This window comes from Phalacrocorax carbo, chromosome 3, assembly GCF_963921805.1.
Source record: "Phalacrocorax carbo chromosome 3, bPhaCar2.1, whole genome shotgun sequence".
NCBI lineage: Eukaryota > Metazoa > Chordata > Aves > Suliformes > Phalacrocoracidae > Phalacrocorax > Phalacrocorax carbo.
This window is the reverse complement of record NC_087515.1, coordinates 15,642,471-15,668,858: the sequence shown is the minus strand read 5'-3', so window position 1 is coordinate 15,668,858 and position 26,388 is coordinate 15,642,471. Positions and strand designations below refer to the sequence as shown.

The window sequence follows — 26,388 nt, the reverse complement described above, 5'->3', positions numbered from 1 at the left end:
CACTGTGCTGTAGCTCTCCCCAGATAAGTTGCTGCCTCACTTGGTGCCTCGGTTTCCCAGCAGTACAGTGCTGTGCAGAGGGCACTTGCAGCGTCCTGCCTCTAAGTGGGCTGGGGACCACTGGGATGATAAGTGCAGTGCCCCTGGTCAGCAGTAGTGATGGAGGAGAGCAGAGATCTTATTCTCCAGAGCGCCTTACCTATTCCTAGGAAAAGCCCTGCCTGAGCCAGGGAAACCACCCATCCTACCCTGCCTGCCGGGGGAATTCTGTCCTCGGGTCCCATGGGGAAAGGGAGGTGCCGGCCAGGTGCAGAGGTGTTGCAGCATATTCCTGGGAGTGTTCCTGAGCATTAAGTGGCAGAGATACGCAAGGAGGGAATGGAAGATCTCCTGGGAACAAAGGGGCTTCAGTGTGTGTACTGCAGAAACCTGTTCCTTCCCAGGGAGCAAGTGCAGGTAACAGCAGATATTATTCTCCTGTGAGAGCCACCACGTGCTTGCAACATCCCATCACTGGGCAGAAAGCGGGGCAGGGCTTGTTTGCCAAGCTTCTGGGACTTTTAAAGAGGCAGATTTTTGTCTTTGTCAAAATGCAGAGATGTTGCCAAGCCCCTTTCCCCATTTGGAAGGTCAGGGGCTTTAGCCTCCTTTCATAGCTGGGCAAAAGCACAGCCCAGGGAGGTGGAGGGACTCAACCCTGCTGCTCTGGTGAGTCAAGCACAGAGCTGGGAAGAGAATGCAACCTCAAAAGAAAACGAAATCCCACCAGTATCTACTTCCAAACCCAAGATTTAGGGCACTGGAATCCAGTACCCGTGTTTTCCTGGGCCAAGGCATGTAGAGCCTTGCTGCAACCTCTCTGATCCACAAAGGAATTTCAGCTCCTGCAGTCACTGCACTGTCTCTCAACAATTTTTGTTGTTTACCCTTCATCCCTCTTCACCGAGGGACTCAAAATCCCTCACCAGGTGACTGCCTCCTTTTTTGCCAGATACAAATCAAGGCCGGTTCCTTTCAGACATCAATTTTTTTATTGTACCAATTGCACAAGCAAGTATCCTTTATTTAGTTGACAGGGAGGCCTGGAATCTACTTCCCGAGCACAAACAGGGACTGTGTACCTCTCCATAGCACTTATTTCTTTCTGGTGGTCAGTTAGCAGCTGGACATCAGCAAACAAGGAGCAGGAGATGCCCCTGGGTGGCACGAGGCAGGCATGGGGTCCTGGGAAGCCTGCAGATGGAGCACTACTGGTGATGGGAGAGCAGGGCTGTCCTCAGGATGGTGGCAGGAGCGTGCAGAGCTGCCCTCTTTCTTGTCTTCTCCCTGCCATCCTAAAACCCTGGGGATTGAGCTTGCCCAAAGCCCAGCCCCTTCTGTCTTGCTGCTGAGCAGGGGTGAGCTCACAGCCCACATGTCTTCTAGGCAGATCCTAGGGCTGGAGTCAACCAGTGCCTCCAACTCCTCTGGAGAGGACAACCTGCTGGGTGGCCACCTTGGACGAGGCATGGTTGGAGGGTCAGGGGTGTGGGATGTGCCAGCCTTTAGGCAGGACACAGCTGTGTTGCCTCCTGGCACAACCCCTCTTGGTCACCGCTGCCCGTCGGCAGAGGGGAGGCCAGCTGAGCAGCCCTGTGCCCCATCAGCTGACAGGCAAAGCTGGCATGGGCTTTGGGAGGGGACCAGATCCCTGGCCTTTGCCCCATGAGCAACCTGCCAGCACCCAGCCTGCTTCCAGGACAGCACTTCTGCTTTACAGGAGGGCGAGACCCTCGTGCCACCACAGGGGACAGAGCAACCATGGGCACCTGCCAGGGCTTAAAGTGACTGTTCCACAGTTAAGGCTCCAGAGATTTTAGCAGGGAGCAGGGATGATGGGAAGAAGGGCACAGCCCTCAGGCATCTGTTCACAAGGTGTGCGAGATTTGCTGCAAATCTTGCTCTGGGCATAGCACTGGGAGCTAACAGAAATGGGGGTGTGGTGAAGATGAGAGGCAGACAGGAGTCCTTTCTCTGAGGAGACCTCACCCTTCTGGCGAGGACCAAAGAGGGTATTGGTGGTGGGGACACCAGTGGCACCCAAGTGCCACAGGAAGAATGTGGGCCATTCCTGCTGGGGAGGGATGCAAGTGCTATAAATAGTTTGTTTAACACACCATGGACAGGCCCTGGAAAATCCCAGCCCATGCACATTCCCCATTTGCTGGCACTGAGATGGCAGCTGTTGAAAAAGGCCGAATCCAGCAGCTGCTGCCTGGTGCTTTCAGCCCCCACCCTGCACCCCTGGTGCTCCTGCTCCCCTCATGGGGTGGCAGAGCCCACAGCATCCCTTGGCATGGGCACTGAGGCTCACCAAGGAGGTGCCAGCTCTGTGCTGGTGTTGGCACTGCTCCCCGGGCTGGCAGTGGCTGCAAGATGCTCCCAGCACCCAGCTGCTGGTGCTGGAGGGACAAGGATGATAAGGAGGGGGCCTTCCTCCCTGACAGCCCTTGCAGCAGTGGGGACACCACTGAGCCTAGCTGGGAGCCGAGAGACCATGGCTGGCAGCAGCTGCTCCCCACACACGTGCCCTCGGCTGTGGCTCTCCCCACCCCCAACTCAGGCTGCTGGGCTGGGCCGTGGCCCCCCACCCACTGGCTCTGCTCACACAAAGGCCCCTTGTGCCCACGGGACTGACATTCCTGCGGCTGCGGGCCCAGGGCAGAGTGAAGCGCAGCCAAGGGGGAGATAGGGCTGGAGCCTGGCTGCCGGGGCAGCTGGTGGGACCAGGTGGGGCCAGGCTGTGGTCCTGCCCCCTCCTGTGCCTGGAGGATGGACACGAGCAGCTGGTGGGAGAGGGGGGACCCACGGGGTGAGCAGGCAGCTCCAGGCTGCAGGAGGAAGGGGCACGGGGCATGGGGTGCAGGAGGGGATGCTACAGTACTGGGAAGCAAAAGCAGCAGTGCTGTGCACCCACGGGTGCTGCCTGCCCACCTTGTGCGTTCCCACCCAATGCAGACCTGTGGGATGGGTGTGGGAAAGGCAGGACTGGGCACTGGCTCTTGCTGGCTGGTGCCCATGGCAAGACAAACCCCATGCTAAGAGCAGTCTTGGCCACATCGAGCCCCCCCGCCGCTTTTGCTCCTCACCTTACACTGGCATTTAAGGACTCTGCTGGGCCTCCTCCTTGTCCCCCTTTGCAAGGAGGGGGACGAGCCAGGCTACTCTTTGTGGCATTAGCTGGCAGCTGGGGACCCCCTGCCTGCTGGCTCCCTGCTGATACTGGCCTGCCAGGTGCCGGGGCCAGTGAGGGAAGGGATCTGCCAGCTGGTGCCTAGACAGAGGGAGGGGGCTTCTGGTAAGGCTATGTGGGGGGCACCTGTCAGCCCAAAGCCAGGGTGTCACCCTGCCCTACAATTGGGCCTGTGTGTGCACGACAAGGCCCTGCAGCTGGGACAGCAATGACAGCTCTGCATGCTTGTCCCTCTGTCCTGTCCCAACCCCCCACCTCAAGCACTTGTTTCTCAGGGGCTTTGGGGTTGCACAGGGGAGCCAAGGGTGCCAAGCCCTGAGGTACCCCCACCCCACAGGGAGCAGCTCAGCTCACAGGTAGCCATGAGCTAGGTGCAGGTCGCCCACCTCCATCCAGGCCTGGGGAGCCTCCGGAGGGCAGCCTGGGGAGGCAGCTGGGGGCACGCTCCCTCCCGCTGGAGCTGTCCTCGCACCTCAGCTCCTCTCTGAGCTCTGAGCCACGTTGGCTTGCCTCCAAGCTGGGTGCTGCCACACCATGGGGAGAGCGGTCCCAGAGAGCTGTGCTGGCACAAAGGGCACCCACATGAGGAATATTGAGATGCCAGGGGGATAAGGTGTGTGAAGACACTGCTTTTCCAAATGCCAAGCACCCCTGGGGCTGGCTGGGCTGCGATGCATCTGTGGGGTGTCAGCAAGGGGCAGGAGGCACATGCTGACAGCGAGTCCTGCTCTGAGCCATGCAGTGAAAAGCCCCACCACCCAGCCCTCCACTGTTGTTTTCCTGGTAGGTTTTTGCCTCCAGCTGTAAGCTGCACAGCCTCAAAGGCAGCAGGGGAAAACACCGGCCTCTCATGGCCCCTATCCAGGGGTCACATACCTCATGTGGTCCCTTTCCAGGGTCCAGAGCTCCAGGCTGCCCTCTACTTCCACCAGCTTCACAATTATCTCCATCCTATCCAAGTGACCCTCTTTCCCCTCCCCAACCTCCCTAAGACACCTTTCTTTAAGAGCAGACCCCAGCTCTGCCACCAGCAGAGACCTTGGGAAGGGGCCAGCCAGGGCAGCAAACCATGATCAATGTTAATCCACCCCAGTGCAAAGTCCACGGGGCCAAAACCAGCCTTGCCGGCTGCCTTCAGCAGCTGCTGAGCTGCTAGTAATGCAGGGACGGTGAGTTTAAACTACTCCAGCTGCTTGCATGGCAGAGGTACGCAGTAGTGCCCTGGGGAGGCCTGTGGGACACAGTGGCCAGACCCAGGGCTCCCCTAGTTGAGCAGCAGCACAGGCTGGGGTGAAGCTGCACCAGGCCCCCAGCCTGGCACTTACACAATCCTCCTTCCAGCAACACCAGGGAAAAAAGCACTGGGTTTTCCTCCACTTGAAGAATCCCTTGGATAACCAAACAGCCCTGCTAACAGCATCCTGCTTGCTCTCTTTGAAGAGCATTGCTCCCTTAAACCTCTCTTACATGGTGCTGCCCCTATGTGTTGGTGTTAAGACCCTCCTGCTAAGAAAGAGGTGAGTTTTATAAAATCCTAGGGGATATGGACTTTCCCCCCCATCCCCATGGTAAGACCTGTACCTTGTGGTGCTCCTCCACCCATGGCCCAGGCTGGGCAAGCAGTGTGCCTTGGGCTTGGCTTCCTCATCCCCCCAGCCCAGGCCGTGGCGAGCGGAGGGAGGACATGACTCCCAGGTCACTGCCTGGGCCACACATCGAACAAATCTCCATTTATTCTTGGAGTGCGCAGTGAGCAGGGTAAGGAAGCAGAGCTGCAGGTGGGCAGCAGTGGTTATTGCTGCAGGTGCATCCTCCAGCGACGATAGGGGTCTGGAGGAAGCTAACTGCCTGCCTGCCTCTACAGGGCAAAGTGGGGGGACTATTGCCCACCGCCAAGCTAGAGCCACCCCATTATCCCAGAAGAAGGTGAGAGGAGTGGAGGAACACAGAGAAGTCCAAATATGTTGGCACTAGAGCCCATCTGCCCTGGGGAAAGGAGCCCAAGGGAAGAGGAGAGTAACACAGTGGGAGGGTGAGGGAAAGGAAAGGAAAGGAAAAAAAACATAACCGTGTGCAGGAGAACAACCCCGCCAAACCACCACCCCCTCCTCTCTGGGGGAAGGCATCGTCCCTTGGATGCTGGCCCCCCCAGCCCTGCTGTGGGCCATAAGCAGGGTCAGCAGATGCCCCAGGCACTCCCAGGGATGGGAAGAGAGGCCAAAACGCTGTGATGGTAGTAGCATTGCTGTACCCATGTGGAAGAGAGGAGCTTCTGCTGCACTACAGGGTGGCATGTGTTCACGTGGCAGGGGAGCCCCCAAACATTCAGTGCTTAAGTTGCAGGGCTTGACCCAGTGGTGGGGCAAAGGCAGGGGCACAGAGGTGGGAGGGATGTGTTGAAGGCCGCACAGAAAGAGCCAGTGGGCTCCATGCTTTGATTGTGCTTAGTGGTGATGAGTGCAGTGCAAAGGCTTCAAGAGTATGGCCCTTACTCCTCCCAGAAGGCCACTCCGGCTCCCCAGGAACCCACCGCCTCTGCCTGAGCAAGGCAATACCTACTGATGCTCCCAGGTGTGCGCAGAGACAGGCAATGCATGCCAGCGGGAATGGGTCAACACTAAAGCAAGCAATATGAGTCTCTCCCTCTCTTCCCCCTGCAGCTCCTGCCTCTCCCTGGTCTGCATCTGGCCCCCAGCCTGCTCCTTCATTCTCACCAAGCTCGGTGCAGGGATGCACGTGTACCCCATGCTGTTTGCCCACCTCCTGTTCTGGGGTAGGTGGGGCAGGGAGTGGAAAGAAGCCCAGCCCAGGAGAGGAAAAGGGGATCCCCTGCCTGCCTTGACCCCTGGTTCACCGGAGAGGGTGGTGTGAGGCTTGGCGGGAGGCAGGGCTGGTGGCTCAGCATGGAGTGGAGCAAGGGGGGGAAGAGTATCCTATGTCCACAGATCCAAGGGGAGGCACTTGGAGAGGACCTGGCCCACTGGGGTCTCCCAGCCGCAGCAGATTTGTCGTGGCTCCTAGCCGCACATCGTCAGCAGCAGCCACTGGGAAGGAGAAGGAGAAGGGATGAGTCAGGGCTGGTGCATTTTTGACATGCCTTTATGTGTCAGCTTTGACAGCCCTCCAAGAAACATGGAGCCTGAAGCAATCCTGTTTTCTCATCTTTATCTTTTATGGGTTCTTTCCCTACCCAAGAGGCTGGAGGGCTTTCTACCACCCATCCCAGGTGCACCATTCACCTTAGTACCTTGTCCCCTTGTCTCCCACCCCACTTCTGGGCCCACCTCACCACCAGGCTGAGCTCTCACCTCAGAGAGGTTCATGACGGCAGTGCCAGTGCCTTCGGGGTCCATGCTGTGGAAGAACCCTGCAAGGGCACAATAGCAAGGTGAGCAACCTGTCCTTCGGTCCCTGCCCTCCCTGCCCCGGGGCCGGCACTCACTGAACATGGCCTCCAGCTTAACGAGGCAGCAGACAAAGTTGTCAAAGTCCACGCCCATGTCAGCATCTGCATAGCGGGCCACCACCACCTGATGGAGCTTGTTGTTCAGCTTGAAACCTGCAAGGCAGAGAGCAGTCAGCACCCCAGGGAGGCAGGAGAGCAGGATGTAACTATGAAAGTCCATGCCCCCACCCAAAGGGACCATCAACCCACCCAGGGAAGGGCACTGACTCCAGCCTCAGCAGGAAGAGGGGATGTTCTCCCCGGAACCATGACTAGTTAGCTCACCGATCCACCCCAGGCCTCTGCTTCACCAGTATGGGACCCTGAACGTCAGAGGAAGACAGAGGCTGGGATCACCTTGTGTGCATCCCTAACCCTGATGCCTCAGCACTTGGCACAGCTGGAATGGAGAGAGCCCAGCGCAGGCATGGGCAACATCTCACTACCACAACAGGCTGGCTTCAAGCATGCAGTATAGGCTGGTTTCACCCTTGTCCAGCTACCTGGGACAGGTATCCAACAGCAGGAGCCCCCTCCCCAGCCCCATCCTTCTTCAGACCTACCGGCTGACTCTAGAGCCATGCGCATCTCATAGGAGCTCATGGTGCCTGATTTATCCAGGTCATGCTGGCGGAAGATCGTCTGCAAGAACATCATGGAGGATGTGAAGGGCAGGCTCTCCTGCGGCCTCCAGCCTGGCTGTCCCCTCACTCTGCTGCCCCAGAAGGGGTGCTACCCCTGTGCAGTGCACCATGCCCCCTGCTCCTCCTCACCAGCCAGCTCCGGATCTTGTTCCACAGGATCTGGAACTCCACCAGCCCGAGGCGGGCACTACCATCTTTCTGGGGAGCAGAGGGTCAAGGAGAAAGAAGCCAGCAAAAGGGGGCAGCGTAAAGGCAAAGCCATCAGATCCCAGACACCTGAGTCAAGAAAAGCCTGGCCACACTTGGCCTGCCCAATTTTCCCCCAACTTCCCCACTCTGTCCTGCAGCATCAGCAAGATCAGAGCCTGCAACCCAGCGGGGAAAGTGCAACGCTTAAGCTAGCTGCCATGCCACTCCCTGGGAGCAGCCACGCTGCTGCTGTAGGAAGCACACCACTGTGCAAAACTGGTCTGGCCTGCAGCAAAAGGGGATGCCGCAGGGCCAGGCTGAAGAAGGGCTCGGAGCTGCTCCTCTACCCTTGCCTGACCCCTCAGCTACATGTCCTTGTGCATGCAAGAATACGGACAGTGGTTCCTGTTGCTTTATAACTCTCATCCTCAGCTGCTGGACAGAATGGTTTGGGGGGAAAGAAGCCCAAACCTCGTTCCCTTCCAGGAGTGCCTCAAAGGCTGGGTGGCATCATGGCACGTCAGGCTGGGGAGCCTGCAGGGAAGGGAAGCACAGGACACTTCCTCCTGGAGGGGAAGGTTGCAGGTGTGAGTGGGGCAGGGCTGAGCTTCTGGCAGTGAGCTAGGGCCCAAAGCAAGCAGGAGAACTGATGGCCCTTTCCAAAAAACCTGCTGCTAAAGCACAGGGGTCTAAGGCAGATGGCCCTGAAGACACAAGGACCCAATCCATCCTTCCTTCCCCCAAATGAGCAGCCTCGGCATGGCCAAAGAGCCAAGCCCCAGCTCCCATGGAAGTCTTGCTGCCAGCAGGCTGAGCACCAGGGAAGCTGGCCCCTACCCGCAGTGCCAAGAGGATACATCCATCAGGTTGACCATGTTGCGGCAGGAGTCCAAGCTGAACCCATCCGTCTTCAGATCTTTGTCTGAGGAGGAAGGATGAGGTTGAGCATGTGCATCAAAACCCAACCTGCTGAGCAGGCCTGGGCCACAGGGAGCAAGGGGTGGGAACTGCAGCACTTACGTCTAGCGATGACTCTGTTCAGAATAGTCCGGAGCTCAAAGACGCTGATTTCCATGTCCTGCAGCAGAAGCAGAGTTAGCAGCAACCCTTGCCTGCTCTCCACCCCACTTGTGGCCATTCCCCCCTCCTGCCTAAACATCTCTGCCTCAGTCACAAAACATCAGGGTGCCCTTGTGTTTCCACCATGCCCAGGAGACTTCAGGCCACAGATGGATGCCCCTTCCCCAGATCTGCTCCCATCACACTACCCCTGGAGTCAGCTGGGCTGAACCACAGCACAGATGGACTTGTTTGCAGGATGGGACTGAGCGACTGTGGGGTGGGCTGGAGCTCTCACAGCCAGTGGTCCCATCCCATCCCCTCCCCAGGCCATGGCCACGCAGAGCTCAGTGCAGCTGTACCCACCTCCCCTGCCAGCTGCTGGAACATGTTCTTGAAGCCATCCTCTATGTCATCCTCAGTTATTTCCTCCTGGGGGGATGCAGGCCAGAAAGAAAATGTTAGTGGTCAAACCTGGGCTCTGCCCTGCCTCCTAGGATCAGCATACCCAAACTGGAAGGGAAGTTCTTCTTTTTCTCACTTGTTACTTCCCACATCCCCATCACCTTGACCCTGCCAGCCCCTCTCCTGCCACAGTGACATCCCAAACCCAGGCAGTCACCGCCTGCCTGCAGCTCCCTCTCCCAAGCCCCAGACCCTCGGCACCAACTGAACCAAAGCAGCGGCTCCTACCTCATCTGCCAGGTCTGCCGAGATCTCCTCATCCAGCTCCCTGGGGGAAGAAAGGAGGAAACCAAAGTAATGAGCGGGGTCCCCAGCCAGCAGGCTGCCTGCAGTGGGGAAATGTCCCACCACTCACAGACACAGGGTGTCCCCTGGCCAGGCAGGGACTCACGCCGTGTCTGACTGCTTCTCAGTGAAGACCCGCAGGATGAAGTCGGCCTCCTTGTGCGGCTCGAAGGTGGAGGGCACAACGATGTACTCGCCAGGAGGCAGCCGGATCTGGTTGCTCACCTCCCGCAGGTTGATGAAGGTCTCAGACCGTGCCCGTGACTGGTTTCGCAGGAAGAAGTCCTTCTTCAAATGCACATTCTGGCTGCCCTGGGCCTGGGGGAATGAACGTGCTTGTGGACCACAGCCCTGCAATGGGGGGGACCCACAGGGAGTGGTGGGACCAAAGCCAGTCCCATTAGGCAGGACATCCCCACCCTGCCCATCCCAGCATGAGCCATCCCTCACACATGGAGGTGCCCAGCTCCCATTAGCACCCTAGCCACTGCTAGAGTGGTGGTTTCTCCCACAACACTGGATGCACGTGTGTGCATGCATGTGCCTTAACCCATTCCTGCCCACTCTTGTGCTCTCCGCCAAGACGGGGTAGGCTCTGGCAGCTCAGGACGTACCTCCTCAGGAACCTGCAGAGAAGAGAGAAAAGGAGAAAAAAAAAATCAGAATCCCAGCACCTGCCCCCATCCCTTACAGTGTGGGGGGCATGAGACAATTGGCATCAACCCCCAGACCAGACAAAGCAGGTAGGAAAGGTTTCCTTGGGGCTGGGGTGCCAGCCCCAGGCAGGGCTAAGCTAGTCCCAAGGAAGCAGCATTGGGGTGGGCAGGAGTTACCTCGTAGACAGCAAAGCCAATAGTGTGCATGTCACCCCCGACTCGCCGCTCCCGCCGCCGGTGCTTCTGCATCAGAGCCACTAGGAAGCTGCAGGCCACCTCATCGTCCCCGGGGTCATCATCCTCTTCCAACAGCTTGATCTTAAACTGAGGGTTGATCCAGAATGTGGCTGAGAGGAAGAGGACATGTGGATGAGACACCTGGCTCAATCACACTGCCAAGAGCAAAGATGCAGGGGAGAGAGGTACCTGGGTGATTCCTGCAGCCACCGGCAGTGCTCCCCCGGCGCCACGTGCCCTCGAATACCTGCGTGTGCCACCTGCTGAGCTCATCCTTGGTGAGGGCATCGGGGGTCAGGTTGCAGATCTCCAGCCTGGAGAACTCTCTCATGAAGTCCCGGAAAGACATCCTGCAGGAGGGAGGCACGTGCTGAGGCCAGGGCATCGCTGAGGCAGAGGGAGGAGAGCGCTAGCAGCTCTGGACCCAGCCAATGTTTTGGGAGAATTAAGTGGCAGCAAGATCTTTTACCCCGAGCAGTTACGGCTCATTTAAAGCCTGCTGGTGGGTTTGGGAACGAAGGGGTGTTTACCATTCCTAGATGTTTATTTTGCATTTAGTTGGGCTGAATTTCCTTGAAGAGAGGAAAATTATTAACTAGATCAGATGAGAAAATGCTAGCAGGCTCTCTGGCGCTAGAAAGCCAGTTCATAAAGGCAGGTCACGTGTTTCAGGTGAAGCAGGACCGCAGGATCCCTCCCCATTTCCTCTGCCCCTTGCCAGGCTGGGTTCTGAAGAAGAGCAGCAGTTTGCTCTAGCACTCACCAGAACTCTCCATCCTCCATCTTCAGCTGCAGCTCTTCCCTATCGCCAGGATCAATATTGTTCCACTCAGAGGAGCTGGAGTAGCAGGAGAGAGACAATTTCATGAGGACTACTCAAGGTGAATGAAGGGCACTTCAGAGCTGGCCCTCAACTGCCCCTCTCGCTGATGCAAAGGGCACTGCACACCAAACTTCCCCTCAACAGTGCCGTGCACTCGATTGTTGTGTGTGTGCAGTGCCCGCTGGCCTGCCAGCAGCAGGACTGAAGTCCCATCTGTCCAACTCACCCATCACTCCAGGCTCCAGTCCACTCCACCTGACCCCAGGGGTTCCTGATGCGGATGAGCTGTTCCTGCTGACCCCGATAGTTCACCTGCCAGCCACCAGACACAGGAGGTTGAGCCCAGCCATTGCCCAAGCTATTTTATTGCTATTGAAGTCTCATATAGCCAACTCACGTCTCTGAAGCCTGTGACAGAATAGGCGTGGCCCTTCACCAGCTTCTTGAAGGTCACTGCTTCCATATCAAAGGCACTTGTGATCTGAAAAGAATGTGCAAAGCTAAAGTAAATATGATTAAATTCATGTAGTCCTATCCCTACCCCTTTCCTCTACTGCATGGAGAACTGCACTTGCTTTGCACTGCTCCAGCCAAGAGAAGCAGCAGGTACCAGCTGAGGATGATGTAAGGACAGTTTCCCAGCCAGAAGACCCTGAAGAACCACCCAAACTTCAGAAAGCAAGAAAAGGATTTCATGAGAGGGAATGGATGGAAAACCCTGCTCCAGATAATTTTCAGGCAGATAATTCTCAGATGCTGACATAAGACATGGCCAGAGCTATAGGCAGACCCTTGTTCAACAGCCCATGCTCAAGATGGACACTCCAACTCCATCCAAAGGAGTCCATTCCCAGCAGCTGGGCTGCAGCCCCACTCACTGTGCCCTGGGGATGCCACACTGGTGCTGGAAAAGGTGCTCTGCTAAGAGGGGAAAAAAGTAACCTCCTGCTGAGTGTCCCAGTGAGGGGACTGCTGACACAGTCTCAGTCTGTGAGGCCTTGCTTTGGCCATCGGTGGGGCAGAGCCCCTGCCTCATCCTGGCGCACCACTTACGTCGATGGAGCAGCCCAGCAGGGAACCCCTCTCCAGTGCCTTGCGGATGATGTGGCTCATGTTGCGTGGAGGCCTCTTGAGGTCGTACATCTCTGCCACGCCACCAGTGAAGTCCTCGAAGCCCTCAGTGGTGCTGCCCCCTGAGAGCGCCTCGTAGCAGCCATTCAGCCTGAGCACCAGACAGCAAGATGGGTGCATGAGGCAACAAGGACATAGCACACTGCTGCTCCCCAGGCACCCAGCACAAAGGCCAGGGATAGAAAAGACCCCCACCCCTCAGCTCCGTACAGTGAGGTGCCCTGTCCCCCACCCACCCGTGTGCCCGCCACGGGGGTACCCACTTGGCATAGGCCTTCTCCAGCAGAGCACTCCAGAACTCGGTGCACTCTGCTGAGTGCACGAACAGGAGCTCCCCGTCCTTGGTGGGCAGCAGGTCATCAACCACCACGTCCACCCACTCACCGAACTGCCAGATCTGGGGGGCCAGGAGAGTGGGGTGAGCTCGGAGCATGACACAACTTGCTCATCCCTACCCCTGAGGGATACCCTCAACCCACCGCCATCCCTCCTGCTCCCACCCCACCAGCCGTGGAGGGCCAGGAGCCCCCAGCCCACCTGGAAGTGGAAAATGCCAGCATAGTCCTCCTGGAAACTCTGCCCATGGGGCACCACGCGGTGCAGGAGCTCCTCATTGAGCGTGAGGGAGCCGATGGCAGCCAGCAGCCAACAGTCGCCTGGGGAAGGAGAGGAAAATGGTGTGAGCACCCACCACCTCCCTAGCTGTGTGGGTAGGCAGTGGATGTGTAGAGGCCCACAGCACACTCCCCTTGCAAATATTTGGGTATCCCCCATGTTTCTCCACAGCTCAAAAAGCATGTGGAGAAACCAGAGAGGGTCCATCAGAAAAACAGAACTCAGGGAGCCGGGCTTGTTCAGCCTGCCTCAGAGAGAAGTATTAGCTCAAGGCAACAGGGAATGTTCCTTCCTGACCTGGAGCCTGTATCCAGACCACCACGTACAGTCAGCACCAACAGACCCCTCCTGCAGCCGTTTATCTAGACCCTCCTGGGACTCATTCGTATGACTGCCCTCCATATCTCAGACAGTGAGTTGTTCTGCAGCAGAATTACACTTTCCATTTAAAAATATATTTTATCAACTGAGAGGTTTAATGCTGCTGCCCTGGCTTCTCAAATTGCAAGCAACACCACTGCGCTTTTCCTTCCAAGTGCTCTTAACCACAAGCGCTGCTCCAGGCCAGCAATGGTCTTTAAATTCTTTGCCTTAGTTCCCCTTTCTCTTTTGCCTTTGAAGCCTGCCACACCTTAGCCTAGAGCATGGATAACCTCATGCTCTGGCTGTGGTTTGACAAAATGGCATTTCAGACTTTTTAATGACCAGTTGAACACCACAGCAGTGCTCTGGGCTGTTATGTTCTCTAGTTGCCACCTCAAGTTTGTTCTAATTACTTGATGCATTAAATGTGGTCAGCCCTGAAACCAGCGTGCTCTGTGTGCTAAGGTACATGATACTCCCAATCAAGTACTCAACTTGATCCAGATCTGAACAACACTCTTAGCGGTACCCAGATCTGGTTCCGATGACCATGAAATCCCAGTTGCCAGCCCTGTCAGCCTACCAAGCCCATTAACACTGCTCTCCTCGTCTTAGTGCCTTTGCCTTGGGAGACACCCCTGGAGAAATGACAAATCACCACTTGTACTCCATAGCTCTCCTCTCAATTCTCTTCTGCTACATTGCATTGCTTTGCAAGCACTTGGTCATGACAAGCACATCCTCACCTCAGTCTGTTACTGCCATTCAGCTGCCATCCCTCACCATTTACCAAAGCAGGGAGCTCTTTGGAGCAGCTCCTGGCATTGGTATTGGCATGTGTCAGGCATGGATCCACCTGGCTTCTCCCCTGATCTTAGCATGGTCAGGCTGCGCACACATCAACCCGTTTGGTGCAGCCTTAACCTAGAGCCACCAGGAGGCACAAGGTGTCCCCCACCTTCCAGCTTCAGCTGCACTAAATGGGAAGGGAGCCTTTCGTATGGAGACAGTTGTACAGAGGCTGGCGTGAAAATGCACTGCATGGGCCTGGGGAAAGATGCTGTGAAACTGGTCCACGCTAAACCTTACGCAAACACCTCTCCAGCCACACCAACCCTCCCCAGCCACTGCTCTCCAGACCAAGGTCCGGGAACAGAGCTCCAGCACTCACCCAGAGCCCCCTGGCAGATGTCTGTCCGGGTTGCACCACCAACAATGAACTGAGGGTCATCCACTAATTCCTGCAGGAGGAGGAGAGAATCAGATGCTGGTGCTGGATCTCAGCAGGGCCTGGGCTTCTGGGGGGGCTGGCACCTGCTGCAGCTCTGACTTGGGAGGAAGGGTATACGGTCCCCGAGAGATGTACCCCACCCGCCCTCTGCCAGGGAAATCTGCTTGACTGCAATCCCAAGGCCATCACAGTAAGGCAAGGCAAGATCTTCTGCTGTAGCCATGGAGGACATGGCTAGATAGACAAATGGCATTCCCCTTGCACTCATGGCACCAGGGGATATACACCCTCAGAAGCCCCAGTCACGGAGGGTGACACATCTGTGCCATGACACCTAGAAGCAGTGATAGAGTCCACCCATTTAAAAGCACCCAGTCTGCTGCCCAGAGGAAGCATGGCCTGCTAGACATGATGTTTTTCTGAGCACACGCTCATGGGGCATTGCCCTAGGCCCTTGGGAAAGAAGGCTATGAAGCACTCGAGGGACTTTGAGCACTGAGAGGAGCAGGCCAGGGCCAGGCTGCAGCTTGGCAAACCACTTCAGTGCAGACATTGCAGGGCAGGGATGCCAGCCCAGCCCGAGGAGAAGCAAGTCTAGCACTTACCGACGGACGCTTCCATTGCACCCCCCGTGTCTTGCTGGAGTGTGGCCCCAGCTCCTTGAATCCAAGGGCAGAGGGGCCGGCTGGGAACTGGGGGTCCCTAAAGAGGGTGCCGCTCTCAATGCACTCCTGTTTGAGGGCCTCATAGTCCTGGTTGAAGTACTTGATGGCGTTATCGTGTTGACCAACCCCCTCAGCTCTCAGGCGGTCCCTTTGCAGTCGAGCAGCCATCCCACCAAAGGGCATCATGGCTGGGCACCAGCAGCACTACCTTCAGCTCCACTCCCTGCAACAAAATGGGCACGGCTGGGCTGAGGCAGGACCTGGTGCCTGTGCAGCCCCTTGGGGATGTAAGCCATTTCACATAGTGCCAGGTTCAGATCCCCAATTCCCCACCACCCACACAGCAGGCATGCTCTCTGTCAGCGTCATGCTGGGGCAGCAAGCAGATCCGGTACACAGAGCATCCCCACGGTGGGCCCATGTGCTAGGAGGACCTCCCCAAATTGCATCCCTGGCAGCAGACCCGTTCCGAGCCATGGCCTCCAGCCCAGCCATCACAGCCCTGCTCTCTTTAGGGGACACCAAAGGAGCAGAGGGGCTTTGGGGGCCAGCTAGGAGGATGCAGCCCACTGGTGGCCAGGCTGTGGCTCTCCCATCCTGTCCCATCCCTGCTGCGCAGCAAGGACAAACTCAGAGGAATTTCAGGCGACTTCCGCCCTCGACAGCCTCTCCTCCCAACACAGCATTCCGGGACCTTCCCTCATCCCAGCTCCTCCTCACCCGTCATAGCTGGGAGGGCGTCAGCAGCCGCCCTGCAGCTTCTCCCAGCCCCAGGCACTTCTCCTTCTCCCTCCAAAGCCGCCCCGGCTGCCTGAGCACTGAGTCAAGAGGGCCAGGAAGGGAGGAGCCCAGGAGGCACAGACAGCTCAATCTCTATCTATGGGGCCAGCGGAAGACAAGGGAAGGAAGAGGCAGAACGCCCGTCCCGGCGCATGCACATGCAGGGTGACTCAAGCCTTGCTGGGAGGTGGCAGAGCAGCCTGCTGAGAGGCACTGGGGAAGGGACGCAGGGTGCAGCGGGGCACCTTGGCACCAGGAGACTGGGGCAGGGCAGACCCTGCAGAGTCCCCCCAGCCACACAGGTCCTTTGGCCTGGTGAAGGCTCTGTCACAGGCCTTCCTCCCGGGGGGGTTTAACTGGCAGCTCACGGCCAGGTGCTTTGAACCGGCAGGACGCAGCGGCAGGGTGTGCCTGGCCCCACTGCACCCGCTGTGGTGGGGCAAGCCCCAACTCCCCTCCCTGAGCCCTGCTGCTCAATGCACTCCTGAGCCCTGCTCAGGCACCCATGGCAGGAGCCGGCACTCGTGCCAATCATACTGCCCAGGCTGGAAGGGAACCTCAGGGTCCATCTGGTCAAACCTTGACCCCATGCAAGCAGGGTCACCTGCATCAGGACCATGGGGCAGGTGCCACCACCATGGGCCCACTGGAGTTTGCAGCTTAGCCTGCCCCCTGCCCCACTCCCCAGCCATCTCAGCTCCTGCTCGGCAGAGCTGGTGCTGAATACTCCAGAGCTTTCTCTACGAGAGGCAGCAGAGCAGTACTCGGGTAAATAACCCAGTAACCAGCAACCCACTCAGACCAGTGGGCTAGGATGTCAGTGCTGGCCTGCTGCCTCCCCAGCGCCCCATCCCAGGGGAGCAGGGTACAGCCAGGCTCCAGAGAGGCGGCTCTCCTTGTCCTGAAGTGCTGTGACAGCTAAGGGAAGGCAGGCAACAGTGAAAAGGGTGCAAGCTCTTGGCATGTACATAGGGCATAAACTTGGCTGCTGACCCAAGGGGCTGCCCTCACCAGAAGCTTTTCAGGAAGAAAGTTTACTCCTCTCCATCACTCTGCCTGTCCTGGGATGCTCTAAACCCACTATTCTTCTCCAGGGCAGCGCCAGCCTTTCTCTCCTCCTCAAAAGACCCAAATCTATGGAGCTCAGCCCTTTTCCATCATCTCCTCCTTCCAACTCCTGCCCCACATCTAGCACCCTGGCAGCCTCTCCCAGTGGCGAGCCACTCATTGCCTGCAGAGCTGGCAGGATGGCTACCCCGGTCTGAGCTGCTGCCCAGAGCCTGGGGGGCTGCAGGAGGAGGAATCCCCAATGCAGCTGCCCACACAGCCTCCAGCTCCCACCTCACCACCTCCACAGCACTCACACCACAGCCTGCCAAGGGCTGCGGAACCCTTCCTGGCTGCAGCCCCTGCCAGGCTCCCTGAACCCTCTCCCACACTGTCTACCGGCACTGGACATGGCCGTGGACACAGGGAGCTGTGCAGCCCAGACACGGGCACTGTGCAGGTTATTCTTAGCTCTGTGGCTCAAAATACTCAGGAAGGTTGTACTTAGTGAGAGACAGAGGTCACGCAAGCGCAGAGCAAGGGAAACGTTTCAGATCCCAGGATGGGGTAGAAACCACACAAGGCCTTAAGTAATGGGGTCCATTGCTGACAGCCCCACCCGCTGATATTGATGGACACTGCAGGTCCTCCATGGGGGAGGAAAGGGTTTGCAGAGACAAGCCAAGCCTCCAGTTTTCACACCAGGCAACATTCAATCAACCACAATATGATGCTTTCCGGTATAGGAGGCACCTCTGATCCCTCCCAGGTGGGAGCAGAAAGACACACTGGTCCCCACAGGAACCCAAATACCTCGTGCACTGTAACACAAACTGAAAAAAACCCTGGACTGCATTATTGCTGAAGTCCAGTCACAAATGTCTGCAGGCCTCTGGTTCGCCAGCTGCTCTTGGAGATCGAAGGAAGGAGGAGCTCCCTTCCTCAAACCAGTCAGGCCAAGCCCAGACACTGCATCCCGCCGCATACTCAGCTCGGGGCAAGGCGCCACAGCCGCCCATAGGGTCCCACACTGCGCAAACAGCTCTCAGGCCCTTCCCAGCCCTCCGGTGACAAAGATCCTCATTTCCCACAAGTTCCCCTTTATATTCCCGCATCCCCTCGACGAGATGAGGCGTTGGCTTGGGATCGGCGTTGCATCCCGGATCGCTGCGGTACCCAGTGTACCCGCTGCTCTGACTGGGAAGACTCCGCGGCTCTGCGGCTGCCTTATCTCATGCAAAAATCCCCGCGGAATACAAAAGGGATGGGAGAGAGAGATAGGCAAGCCTGGAGCAGCTCAGAGCCCGGGGGCAGCAGCCGGCGGGCCCCGAGGCGGAGGAGCCCTGGCCGCCCGGCGGCGGGGCCCCCCCCGGTGCTAACCCCATGCTGGGGGTCGGATAAAGATGAGGACGGGGATGGGGTCGGAGGGGAGGATGGACTTACGGAAGCTGCTGCTGCCACCGCCCTGCCCGTTCCGTTCCGTTTCGTTTCAGCGCAGCCCAGCCCAGCCCAGCCCGGCTCGGCTCGGCCCGGCCTGGCCCCGCGGAAGGTGTGGTTTCGGCAGGCAGGATGTGCCAGCAAAGCTAGGAGGGCGGTGGGAGGGGGAATTAAAGGCGCAGCGACCGCTCACAGCTGCCAGGAAAAGATTTACCGGGGCTGCTGGTGCCGTCCTGTCTGCTGTCACCCTCTCCCAGCTCCCGGGGATGGAGGGGTACCGCCGGGCTGGGCGTGCTCCTTCCACTTTTGCTCCGAGCAGAGGACTCGGTGCATGTGGAAAACAGGTCTGGAAGGAGAAGAGGAAGCAACTTTCCCCTGGGAAAGGGTTTGGGGGTGACATGGCACTGCCCCATGGCACACCAATTTAGCTGGATGAGGCTCTGCACTGCCTGGTACCAGGGCTGAGCACAGTGGTCCCAACGGGTGTCACCCACTGTGGGGTCCCTTCTCCTTCCCTCATGCCTGGGGAAGCTGTGCCCACACCACCTCTCTCCTGCAAGCCCAAGCAGTCATGGCCAGCAACCCCCTGGCATCACTGCAAGCACTGGCCGTTGTGGCTAGCACCCACCCCATCAGCTGCCCCTTACTGCTGGGTGCCGGCAGGGCCCACCCCAAGCAGGTCCCACTGCCCTGGAGCTTCCCACAGCAGGGCTGTCAGTGCATGCCCTCCATGACTCACAAAACAGCTATACCGCGTGGTGACGTTGCTGACAGGCATGGCCACAGCAGGGCTTGGCCCAGTCCCACACAGCCCAGTGTGGTGCAACACGGCTTTATCTGGCATGGCATGGCATGGCCCAGCATAGCCTGGCACAGTTTGGCCTGGTGTAGCTTAGCCCAGCATGCCCAACATGGCTTGTCCTGGCATGACCAGCTCAGCTCAGCCCAATTCTGCATGGCCTAGCCTAGCCCCAGGAATAAGCTCTGCACCACCATCCTTTTGGTGTCAGGGCTGAACGTGGTGATCCCAACAGGTGTTACTAACCATGAGGCTCCTGGTCCTCCCTTTGTGCCTGGCTGCAGCTGGGGAAGCTGTGCCCTTACCACCTCATGGCAGGAGCTGGCATCCGGCTGCTCCCCCAGGCTTCACAGAGCACCTGCTCTCTAACCCACCCTCTCTTACCCCAGGAGGGCAAACACTTGCTAAGCAGGGAGCAGGTTGCACATGGGGTCAGGAGCTGTGTCCCTTGCCCAAGAGAAGGGCAACCAGGACATTAAAAAACAGCTGTAGCATGGTCTTGCTTCCACACCCTCAATGGACTGCTCCGACCCTAGCCAGAACCCACCGGAGCAGCCCTGTCCCCATTCTCACCTAGGAGAGCCTACCACAGGCAGCTTGTTCCACCCACCCTGGAACAGAGAAGGCTTTGGGGTGCCCTGCTCTGGGTTGCCACAGCAGCTGCTCCATCTTATCCTCAACCAGAAGGCAGCTGCATTACTGCCTGCAGGCTGCAGGCATAGAGGGGTCCCTGCTGGGGACACCAGCCAGCTCTGCACAGAGCTGCAGGCAGCAGTGTGCTTTCAGACAAGGAGCAAGCAGATCTGCAAAGCCAGGCTTGTTCCTGCTTTGGGCTTCTGCCTGAAGGGCTCTGCCATTTTTTCCTCTGGCCTTGACCCACCCCTGACCGCCCTGCCCACCCAGATCCACCCAGGGCAGTGCCCATCCTTGTTATGACCCCATTCTCCTGTTCATCTCTTACCTCGTTATCCCTCAAGTGATTTTAAAGCTGCTTTCACAGCTGACACTCCTGTATAATCGTGTCACACAGGCCCTTGTGCTTGGGAGCAGCTTCCCTCAAACACCTGCACAAATAACCTGCGCAATTTCCTTGTTCCCTTCCCTCGAGCTTCTCTTTGCAGTGGTGCCTGCAGGGACTTGGCAGCAGGCACTGTTCTTTTCGTCTTTGGTTCTCTTTGTGCCTGGGTGTTGTCTCTTCCTGGTCCTTTGGCTACGGGCTGCCAGGGGAAGAAGAGCTTTTTGTCCCCTGCTCACGCTGTGCTGTTGGCACTTGAAGCCACAGAGCCTGAACACAGTGAGGTGGGAACAGAGCTGGGTCACTCATCCGTCTCTGAGGCCCCACACCTCGCTTCTCTGTTGCACCATCCTCCAAGCAATGGCCACAGTACACAAGTCACTGAGCGTGCACCAGCTGCCTGGGAACCACCCCAGCTCCAGCCTGCACCTAGGAGCAGCAGGGAGCAGGCCTGGGGGCTGGGTGCTTGGTACCTGCCCCTCTGCTTAAGAGATGGCTGATCTATGAGCAGCATCACACAGCGGGAAATCGCTCCCTGCCAAGCTGTGCCCCAGGGGTCCAGTGCCCCTCACCCTTTCCCAAAGGCTTTAGCTGTCCACCCAAACTAGGCTAGGAGAGATGTTCCTGGATGGAGACAGCAAGAGCAGCCATGTAAATTGCTATTAGGACTGCAGGGTTGTGCTGACATCTGCCAGTGGGGCTACCAGCAAAACTCCCCTCCCCTTCCACATCACTCCCAAAGCACCTTCCCCATGCCCAAAGCATCTTCCCCCATCCCAGCCTCAGTGCATCCAGCTCCCCATCCACCTGCTTTTAGCAGCAAAGCCTTTGATGCCTCTTGTAAGCTGGAAGGAGAGCCCACTTCAGCTGGGCAAGCCCATGAGCCACAGCTAGGTTCCCAGCAGCAGCAGGGCAGGTCTGCTCACACAGGGGGAATGGCACAACCCCCACTCCTCCTTTTGCACCACGCATGCTCCTACATCCCTGCTGCAGCTGGGGTCCTCTCCTCCCAGATCCCAGCCCCCAGCCCACTCACAAAGAAAAGACTACAAGACCAATAGCTCCTTTTTTTCTTTTTTTTTCTTTTGTACACAAATATATACAGGGTATTATACACATCTCTACACAGACAGTGCCACTCAGAACACACAGCTCTCCGTGGGCAGAGCCTCAACAGCCGCAGAGGCAGCCCCAGGCCACGGCCATACCTACAGAGACTGGAGCACCCCAGCCTGCATGCCAGACAGGGAGCAAGGGTGGTCAGTGGCTGCAAGAATAGGGAGGGAAGCAGGATCAACATCCTCCCTGCCCCAGCCTGGGACCAGACCAGGAGTTCTCAGCTCACATGCTCATTTGATTTCTAGCCTGGCCCTAGAGGGGACTGGTGACACTCACGGTGCTCCACACCTGCATGTGCTCCAGCACCAGCCAAGCCCTGGGAGCTGGGGTGGCCTGCCCTCCCCAGGCAAAGACCCATATCTCTTCCTCTCCATCCCCCTTTTCCTCCAGGCCTGGGATTCCTATAGAGAGGTGTACAGGAAAGTCAGCTAAGTCCTTGCCGGAGCAGCCCTAAACCTGCTCTGTGTGTCCAGTTCCCCTCCTCTAATAGGAGGCAAGGGGGAGAAAAGCCATGGGATGTGACTGCCCTTCCCCCGAGTGGAGCTGGGCAGAGCTGATGCTTCAGTTGTTCAGGTCTATTAAAGTGCTTGGAGCTCCAGGGCCAGCACGGGTGACTGAGAAGGTAAATGCCTGTCCCCTTCCACCTGGCCCCATCAGACCCTGGAGGGCACGGCCCCAGCGAGCCAGTGCAGCACCCACAGATGACAGGCAAAGGGAGGGCGGTAGCGTCCGCAATGAGCACCAAACAGGATGGTGGCAGGGGTTTGAGGGAAATAAATATAGCTCAGTAACAGGGAGATTTATTTTCCTTTACATTTTACACAAGGGGAGGAGGGAAGCAATTGAGGGCAACTGATCCTGACCAGAAACCTCCTCACAAAGAGCCTTTAACAGGGTCAGACTCCCTGCTGCTGCCAGGGGCTCCAGTCCACCTCTTCATCCATCCTGTCCCCTGCCTGCCTCTAGGACACGGCTATCACCAGGGAGGGGGCAAGGGCAGAGGTAGGGGAGGAACAGCCCCCCTCTCAGGCTGGGTGATGCCAGGGGAGCCTACACCCAGTCAGGGCAGGTGAAGAAAGTCAGCACAGCCCCACAGGCTTTTGTACTCCTGAAGATGGTGGTCTTGCTCAGAGAGGGCTCCCAGGGGCTGCTCTCCCAGGGCTCCCTTCCTCTCTGACCAGCTCAGCTAGAGGAAGACCCTACAGCAGATCAGGGAAGGCAGCCCATGGGGCCCCGTTGCAACCAGGCAGCACCAACCCCACAGGGTGCTAAAGGGCCTGTGGTCCAGGACCCTTTCTCCCCTCTCCCTAGCACCCAGGAGACGCCCAGCACAGACCCCCACCCCTAGGCCTGACCCTGCTGTGCAGACACAGGGCAAAAGGGGTTGAGGTATCACATCGGGGTTGGGTTGATTTATTTGAAAGGTAAAATGTGGAAAAAAACCCCAAACACTTAAAACAATGCTGCAATCCCATGCCTATGCCCCTGGAGGAAGAGGGGACAGGACCTGGGGGAGAGGCTGCCTGCGCCTCCTCCTGCCCACAAGAAATGCCCTCAGCACCCCCTCACCCTGCGAGGGGCTGCTCAGCTTATGCCAACCCTGCGCCCCTTCTCCAGGGTGATGCCACCCATGACTGTAAGGCCAGGCTGTCACCTTCCCCATGACAGGGAGGTCTCTGTCACCATACCCCACACCTGGCCCAGCTCCTGGCATGTCACACCAAGGGGATGCTGCAAGGGGTTGAGAAAGGGCACGAGGAGAAGGTGCAACAAAACCCACCCCCCCTCCCTAGGGGTGGGGCTTCCAATACACTGACTAAAGCTTTTTGTTTGTCACCTTCCTGTAAATCTAATAAATTATTAGTGTTTCTCACCAGGAGGATGGGGGACAGAAGGGCCTGCTGAGGAGTCCCCAAAGGCTCCTCTTGCACCCCTCCCCACAAAACACCCAGCCTTCTTCTTCCCTGCCGGTCCAAAGCAGCACCACAGGGGTCACAGTCCCCCTCCTCCCTAGCTGCTGGGGTTTTGGGGCCCGGAAACACCTTAAAGAAGGTAGCTAGTAAAGAGCATGCCCGCCGAGCTGCCAGGCTGGCGCAGGGGTGGAGGAGCAGGGAAATGGAGAGCTTGCGGCAGGGCCCCTGCCCTCGCTGAAGGCAGCAGCCCCGGGGCGTGGGTGGGCAAGGGCAGCGGCCAGCACCCTTGGCCAGCACTCTCAGGTGCCTCTCCCTAGGTCTCTGTGCACACAGCCTGCCCTGCTCGAGGGCCTCCTTCCCCTCCCTCCCTCTGAGGTCCCTACTGGTGGATCTCATTCTCTATCAGGCTGTCCTCACACGACTGGAAATCCGTGTCATTCATGCCATCCGCATTGATGAGCTCCTCATCCTGCGACCCCTGCTCCTCTGACTCTGTTGCGTCACCCTCCGGCGAGGAGTCCTGCAGCACTTGGGCGATGTACTTCTGCCAGTGCCAGGCACAGGGTGAGCAAGGAGTAAGAAGAGAACAGAAACACGCGTGAACCTGAGGAGCTTCTTGTAGCAGCAGAGCACAAAAGGTAAAGCACCATGCAAGAGGCGGAACATGGGGACATGCTGGGAGGGTAAGGAATGGCCCAAACTCTACGGGATGTACCAAGAGAAGGGGTAAAAGCAGGGCTGGCTTGGCTCTGCAACAGCAGAGGTGCTTGCAGCACAGCTCCAGCCAAACCCTAGCATCCTGGGACAGGCAGCACCTCCCAGGGAGCTGGGGCTGGGTGAGCATGGTGCTTCTCAGCACTTTGGAGCTCATGGGGACTGGAAGACTATGCTCCCTTTTTTGCTGGTGGACATATTCCCTCTGAGGCTGTGCCTGCCTCCTGCAGGGAATATCCTTTTGGAGAGATGTCACTGCCCTCAGGTACATGGAAAATGGAAAGGAGCCTGGATTACTCTAAGGAAACAGGAGGCTCTGCTTTACCTCATCTCTACATGTACTCCCCTGAACAGCTCTGCACAGACCCCAGCTAGAAACATCTCATGGTGGAAATGAGCAGCTGGAATAGAGCCAGTGAGCTAAGAAGTTCAGAAAACTGACCCTGGGATCTCAGAGTTGGGCAGGGGAGAGACCCCAAAGCACTTTCACAGCCTTCAAGGCAATGCTTATAGAGACCCCTTTACATTGGCACCAGAATCAGCCCAGCAGGTGACAGCCTTTGCTGGTGGGCAAGTGCTCAGAGATGCAGAAGGAAAAGGGAGACTGACCCAGCTGGATTTACTGTCCTGGCCAAGAGAGGCAGAAAGTAAAGGCACAGTGTGCTAGAAGCAGCAAGAAAGGGGTGTGCATGTGTGTGTGGGGTTATACTTCATTACTCAGCTCAGGTGAGCAGCACAAGGCCCAACACTTGCCTCTCACCCTTACTGGGAGATTCCAGGTGCTGCCTCAGAGAGGTGAGGAGTGAGGTACTTGGATTGGGCAGGGAGGGGGGGGAGGAAATATCTGCAGGTGTTACCTCCCTCTCTCCAAACCCAGGTAAGGGGTACACCAGGGCATAAAGATGGGGACAGGGACTCACAGCTGATTTGGGAGCTGGCAGACTCGTGACAGGTCTCCCATTCTGCCTGTTTTCTATGGTGTCCACCTCTGTGTGGTCAATCTGGAGAGGAAAGGAGAAATTGAGATGTTGCCAGTGCAACACATCTGCTGTCCCACTACAGGACTGGCATACAGGCAGCAGGGACAGCCTTGGGACTGTTGCCTCTGTGAAGCCAGTGTTGAGAGGCTCTGCCAGGGAGCAGGCTGGGACCCCCCCCACAGCCCCTGCTGTTTTGCAGCTGAGCTGTTCTCCCAAGGAGAAGAGTCCCACACCCCCACCCAGCACTCTGCCTCACCTTGTAGTTGTGAGCACTGAGGTATTTGAAGTGCCCGAAGCAGACGTGACACAGGCAGATCACAATGGTGATCACAAGGACCACAAAGGTGAACATGGAAGTCGGGGCTAGGAACCCTGGGGCAAAGGAGAACCAAAGGGGTAGTATCAGAGGGACTCTGACCATGCCTTGTGGCTAGGACTGCCAGGACCACAGCCCAGCCAGGGAAACAGCTCTGCAGGAGGCCAGGGGATGGCATCCCAGCCCAGCACTCACCTGTGCGCACAGTGGAGAAGAAGAGAAGCCAGAAGAGGCAGAGGATGGGCGCTGCCACCACCTGATTCACAGCCCCTGAATGGATCTTCTTGTCCAGCTTGGCAGGCAGGTAGGCATAATACAGGTTGTATCGGTCCACCAGGTGCTTAAGCAGCATGTACATGAGCCCTGGGAGAGAGGGGAGGGATGCCAGCAGAGAAGTGAATCAGCCTCTTTCCCAGTGCCTCTAACTGACAGGGAATATCTCCCCCACCCCACCCTTCTTGCCTCCCCACCTCAAGCTCTCCCCAGACAGGGAGGCAGAGGGCTATCACTTACCGAAAGGGACTATGATGGGGCAAGTGATGCTGTACGTCATGACCACAGTGAAGACGCACATCATCCAGGCGTAAGCAGCCCCAAACTGGAACTCATAGGCCTGGTGCTGCAAGAGGGAACAGATACCTGTCAGCATGACCCCAGGAGCTCTGCGAGGCTGTGCAACACACTCAGCTGTACACACAGCATTGGGTGAGATCCATCGGGGTTCCGTTGCAGCACTCCCATCCCTGGCTGGAGGCCACAACCGACCCCTTCAGCCCCACTACATACTCGTTTGACGTTCCTCCGCTCAGCGGCTGAGCGGGCCAGGCAGAGGCGTATCATGTACATGAGCAAGCCAGGGATGCGCAACAGGTCCATGGCGTTCCCGATGAAGGCAGAGGCAATGACATAGTTAACGAAGAAGGCCCCGTTGTCCGGCAGGAACACACATCTGGGGAGGCACAGCAAGAGCAGGCTGCAGGAGGTGCTTCCCCCTTGCAGGCCAGCAGCTGGGAGTCCCCAGTACCTTTGGATGCCAACAAGAACGTACCCCCATTGCAAAGAAGGGCCTTCTGCCCATCTCCACTTACTCAAATCGCACAGTGGCTTCAGCGAGGAATTTTTTGTCAAACAACCAGCGGAAAAACACATCCAAGCTGTGGGGTAGGGTGGGCAAGAAGAAAAGAGAAACAGTCAGAAGCAGCGATATAGACATGCACATGCAAATATG

The 26,388-nt window shown here is 57.7% G+C and overlaps 2 protein-coding genes across 6 annotated transcripts in view; both read right to left on the bottom strand.

Moving 5' to 3' along the window:
• Positions 1 to 4,947: 4,947 nt before the first annotated feature.
• On the bottom strand, positions 4,948 to 18,431 carry CAPN11 (calpain 11). Of its 2 annotated transcripts, none has more exons than XM_064445980.1 (22): positions 18,311 to 18,431; positions 14,981 to 15,263; positions 14,316 to 14,385; positions 12,704 to 12,822; positions 12,430 to 12,563; positions 12,089 to 12,257; positions 11,433 to 11,516; positions 11,262 to 11,347; positions 10,976 to 11,050; positions 10,402 to 10,562; positions 10,153 to 10,322; positions 9,934 to 9,945; positions 9,426 to 9,637; positions 9,263 to 9,302; positions 8,936 to 9,001; positions 8,531 to 8,588; positions 8,368 to 8,432; positions 7,451 to 7,519; positions 7,241 to 7,319; positions 6,675 to 6,791; positions 6,541 to 6,599; positions 4,948 to 6,276 (listed from the first exon to the last, which is right to left on the bottom strand). In XM_064445980.1, exons 2-22 carry the CDS (start codon positions 15,224 to 15,226, stop codon positions 6,250 to 6,252), a joined length of 2,118 nt encoding a protein of 705 aa, XP_064302050.1. In that variant the 5' UTR covers positions 15,227 to 15,263; positions 18,311 to 18,431; the 3' UTR covers positions 4,948 to 6,249. The 2 variants fall into 2 exon arrangements, with proteins under 2 accessions (XP_064302050.1, XP_064302051.1); XM_064445981.1 differs by lacking the exon at positions 18,311 to 18,431 and adding an exon at positions 15,761 to 15,910.
• Positions 18,432 to 21,188: 2,757 nt separating this feature from the next.
• The window catches only part of TMEM63B (transmembrane protein 63B), a 47,666-nt gene continuing 42,466 nt past the window's right edge, over positions 21,189 to 26,388 (bottom strand). For all 4 annotated transcript variants that reach the window (XM_064445968.1, XM_064445965.1, XM_064445966.1 and 1 more), the window contains 7 exons: positions 26,249 to 26,314; positions 25,947 to 26,109; positions 25,674 to 25,779; positions 25,356 to 25,523; positions 25,101 to 25,216; positions 24,785 to 24,865; positions 21,189 to 23,694 (listed from right to left, as the gene is read on the bottom strand). In XM_064445968.1, the coding sequence (XP_064302038.1) occupies positions 23,530 to 23,694; positions 24,785 to 24,865; positions 25,101 to 25,216; positions 25,356 to 25,523; positions 25,674 to 25,779; positions 25,947 to 26,109; positions 26,249 to 26,314 (865 nt within the window). In that variant the 3' untranslated portion in view covers positions 21,189 to 23,529. The remainder of the gene's footprint in view (positions 23,695 to 24,784; positions 24,866 to 25,100; positions 25,217 to 25,355; positions 25,524 to 25,673; positions 25,780 to 25,946; positions 26,110 to 26,248; positions 26,315 to 26,388) is intronic.

Excerpts from the sequence above, each read along its gene's own strand:
- CAPN11 (XM_064445980.1), bottom strand. The coding sequence starts at position 15,226 with ATGATGCCCTTTGGTGGGATGGCTGCTCGACTGCAAAGGGACCGCCTG. Across the intron at positions 12,564-12,703 it reads CTGGCATTTTCCACTTCCAG|ATCTGGCAGTTCGGTGAGTG; the intron begins GTGGGCTGGGGG and ends CTGGCCCCCCAG. Across the intron at positions 7,520-8,367 it reads ACATGGTCAACCTGATGGAT|AAAGATGGTAGTGCCCGCCT; the intron begins GTATCCTCTTGG and ends TCTGCTCCCCAG.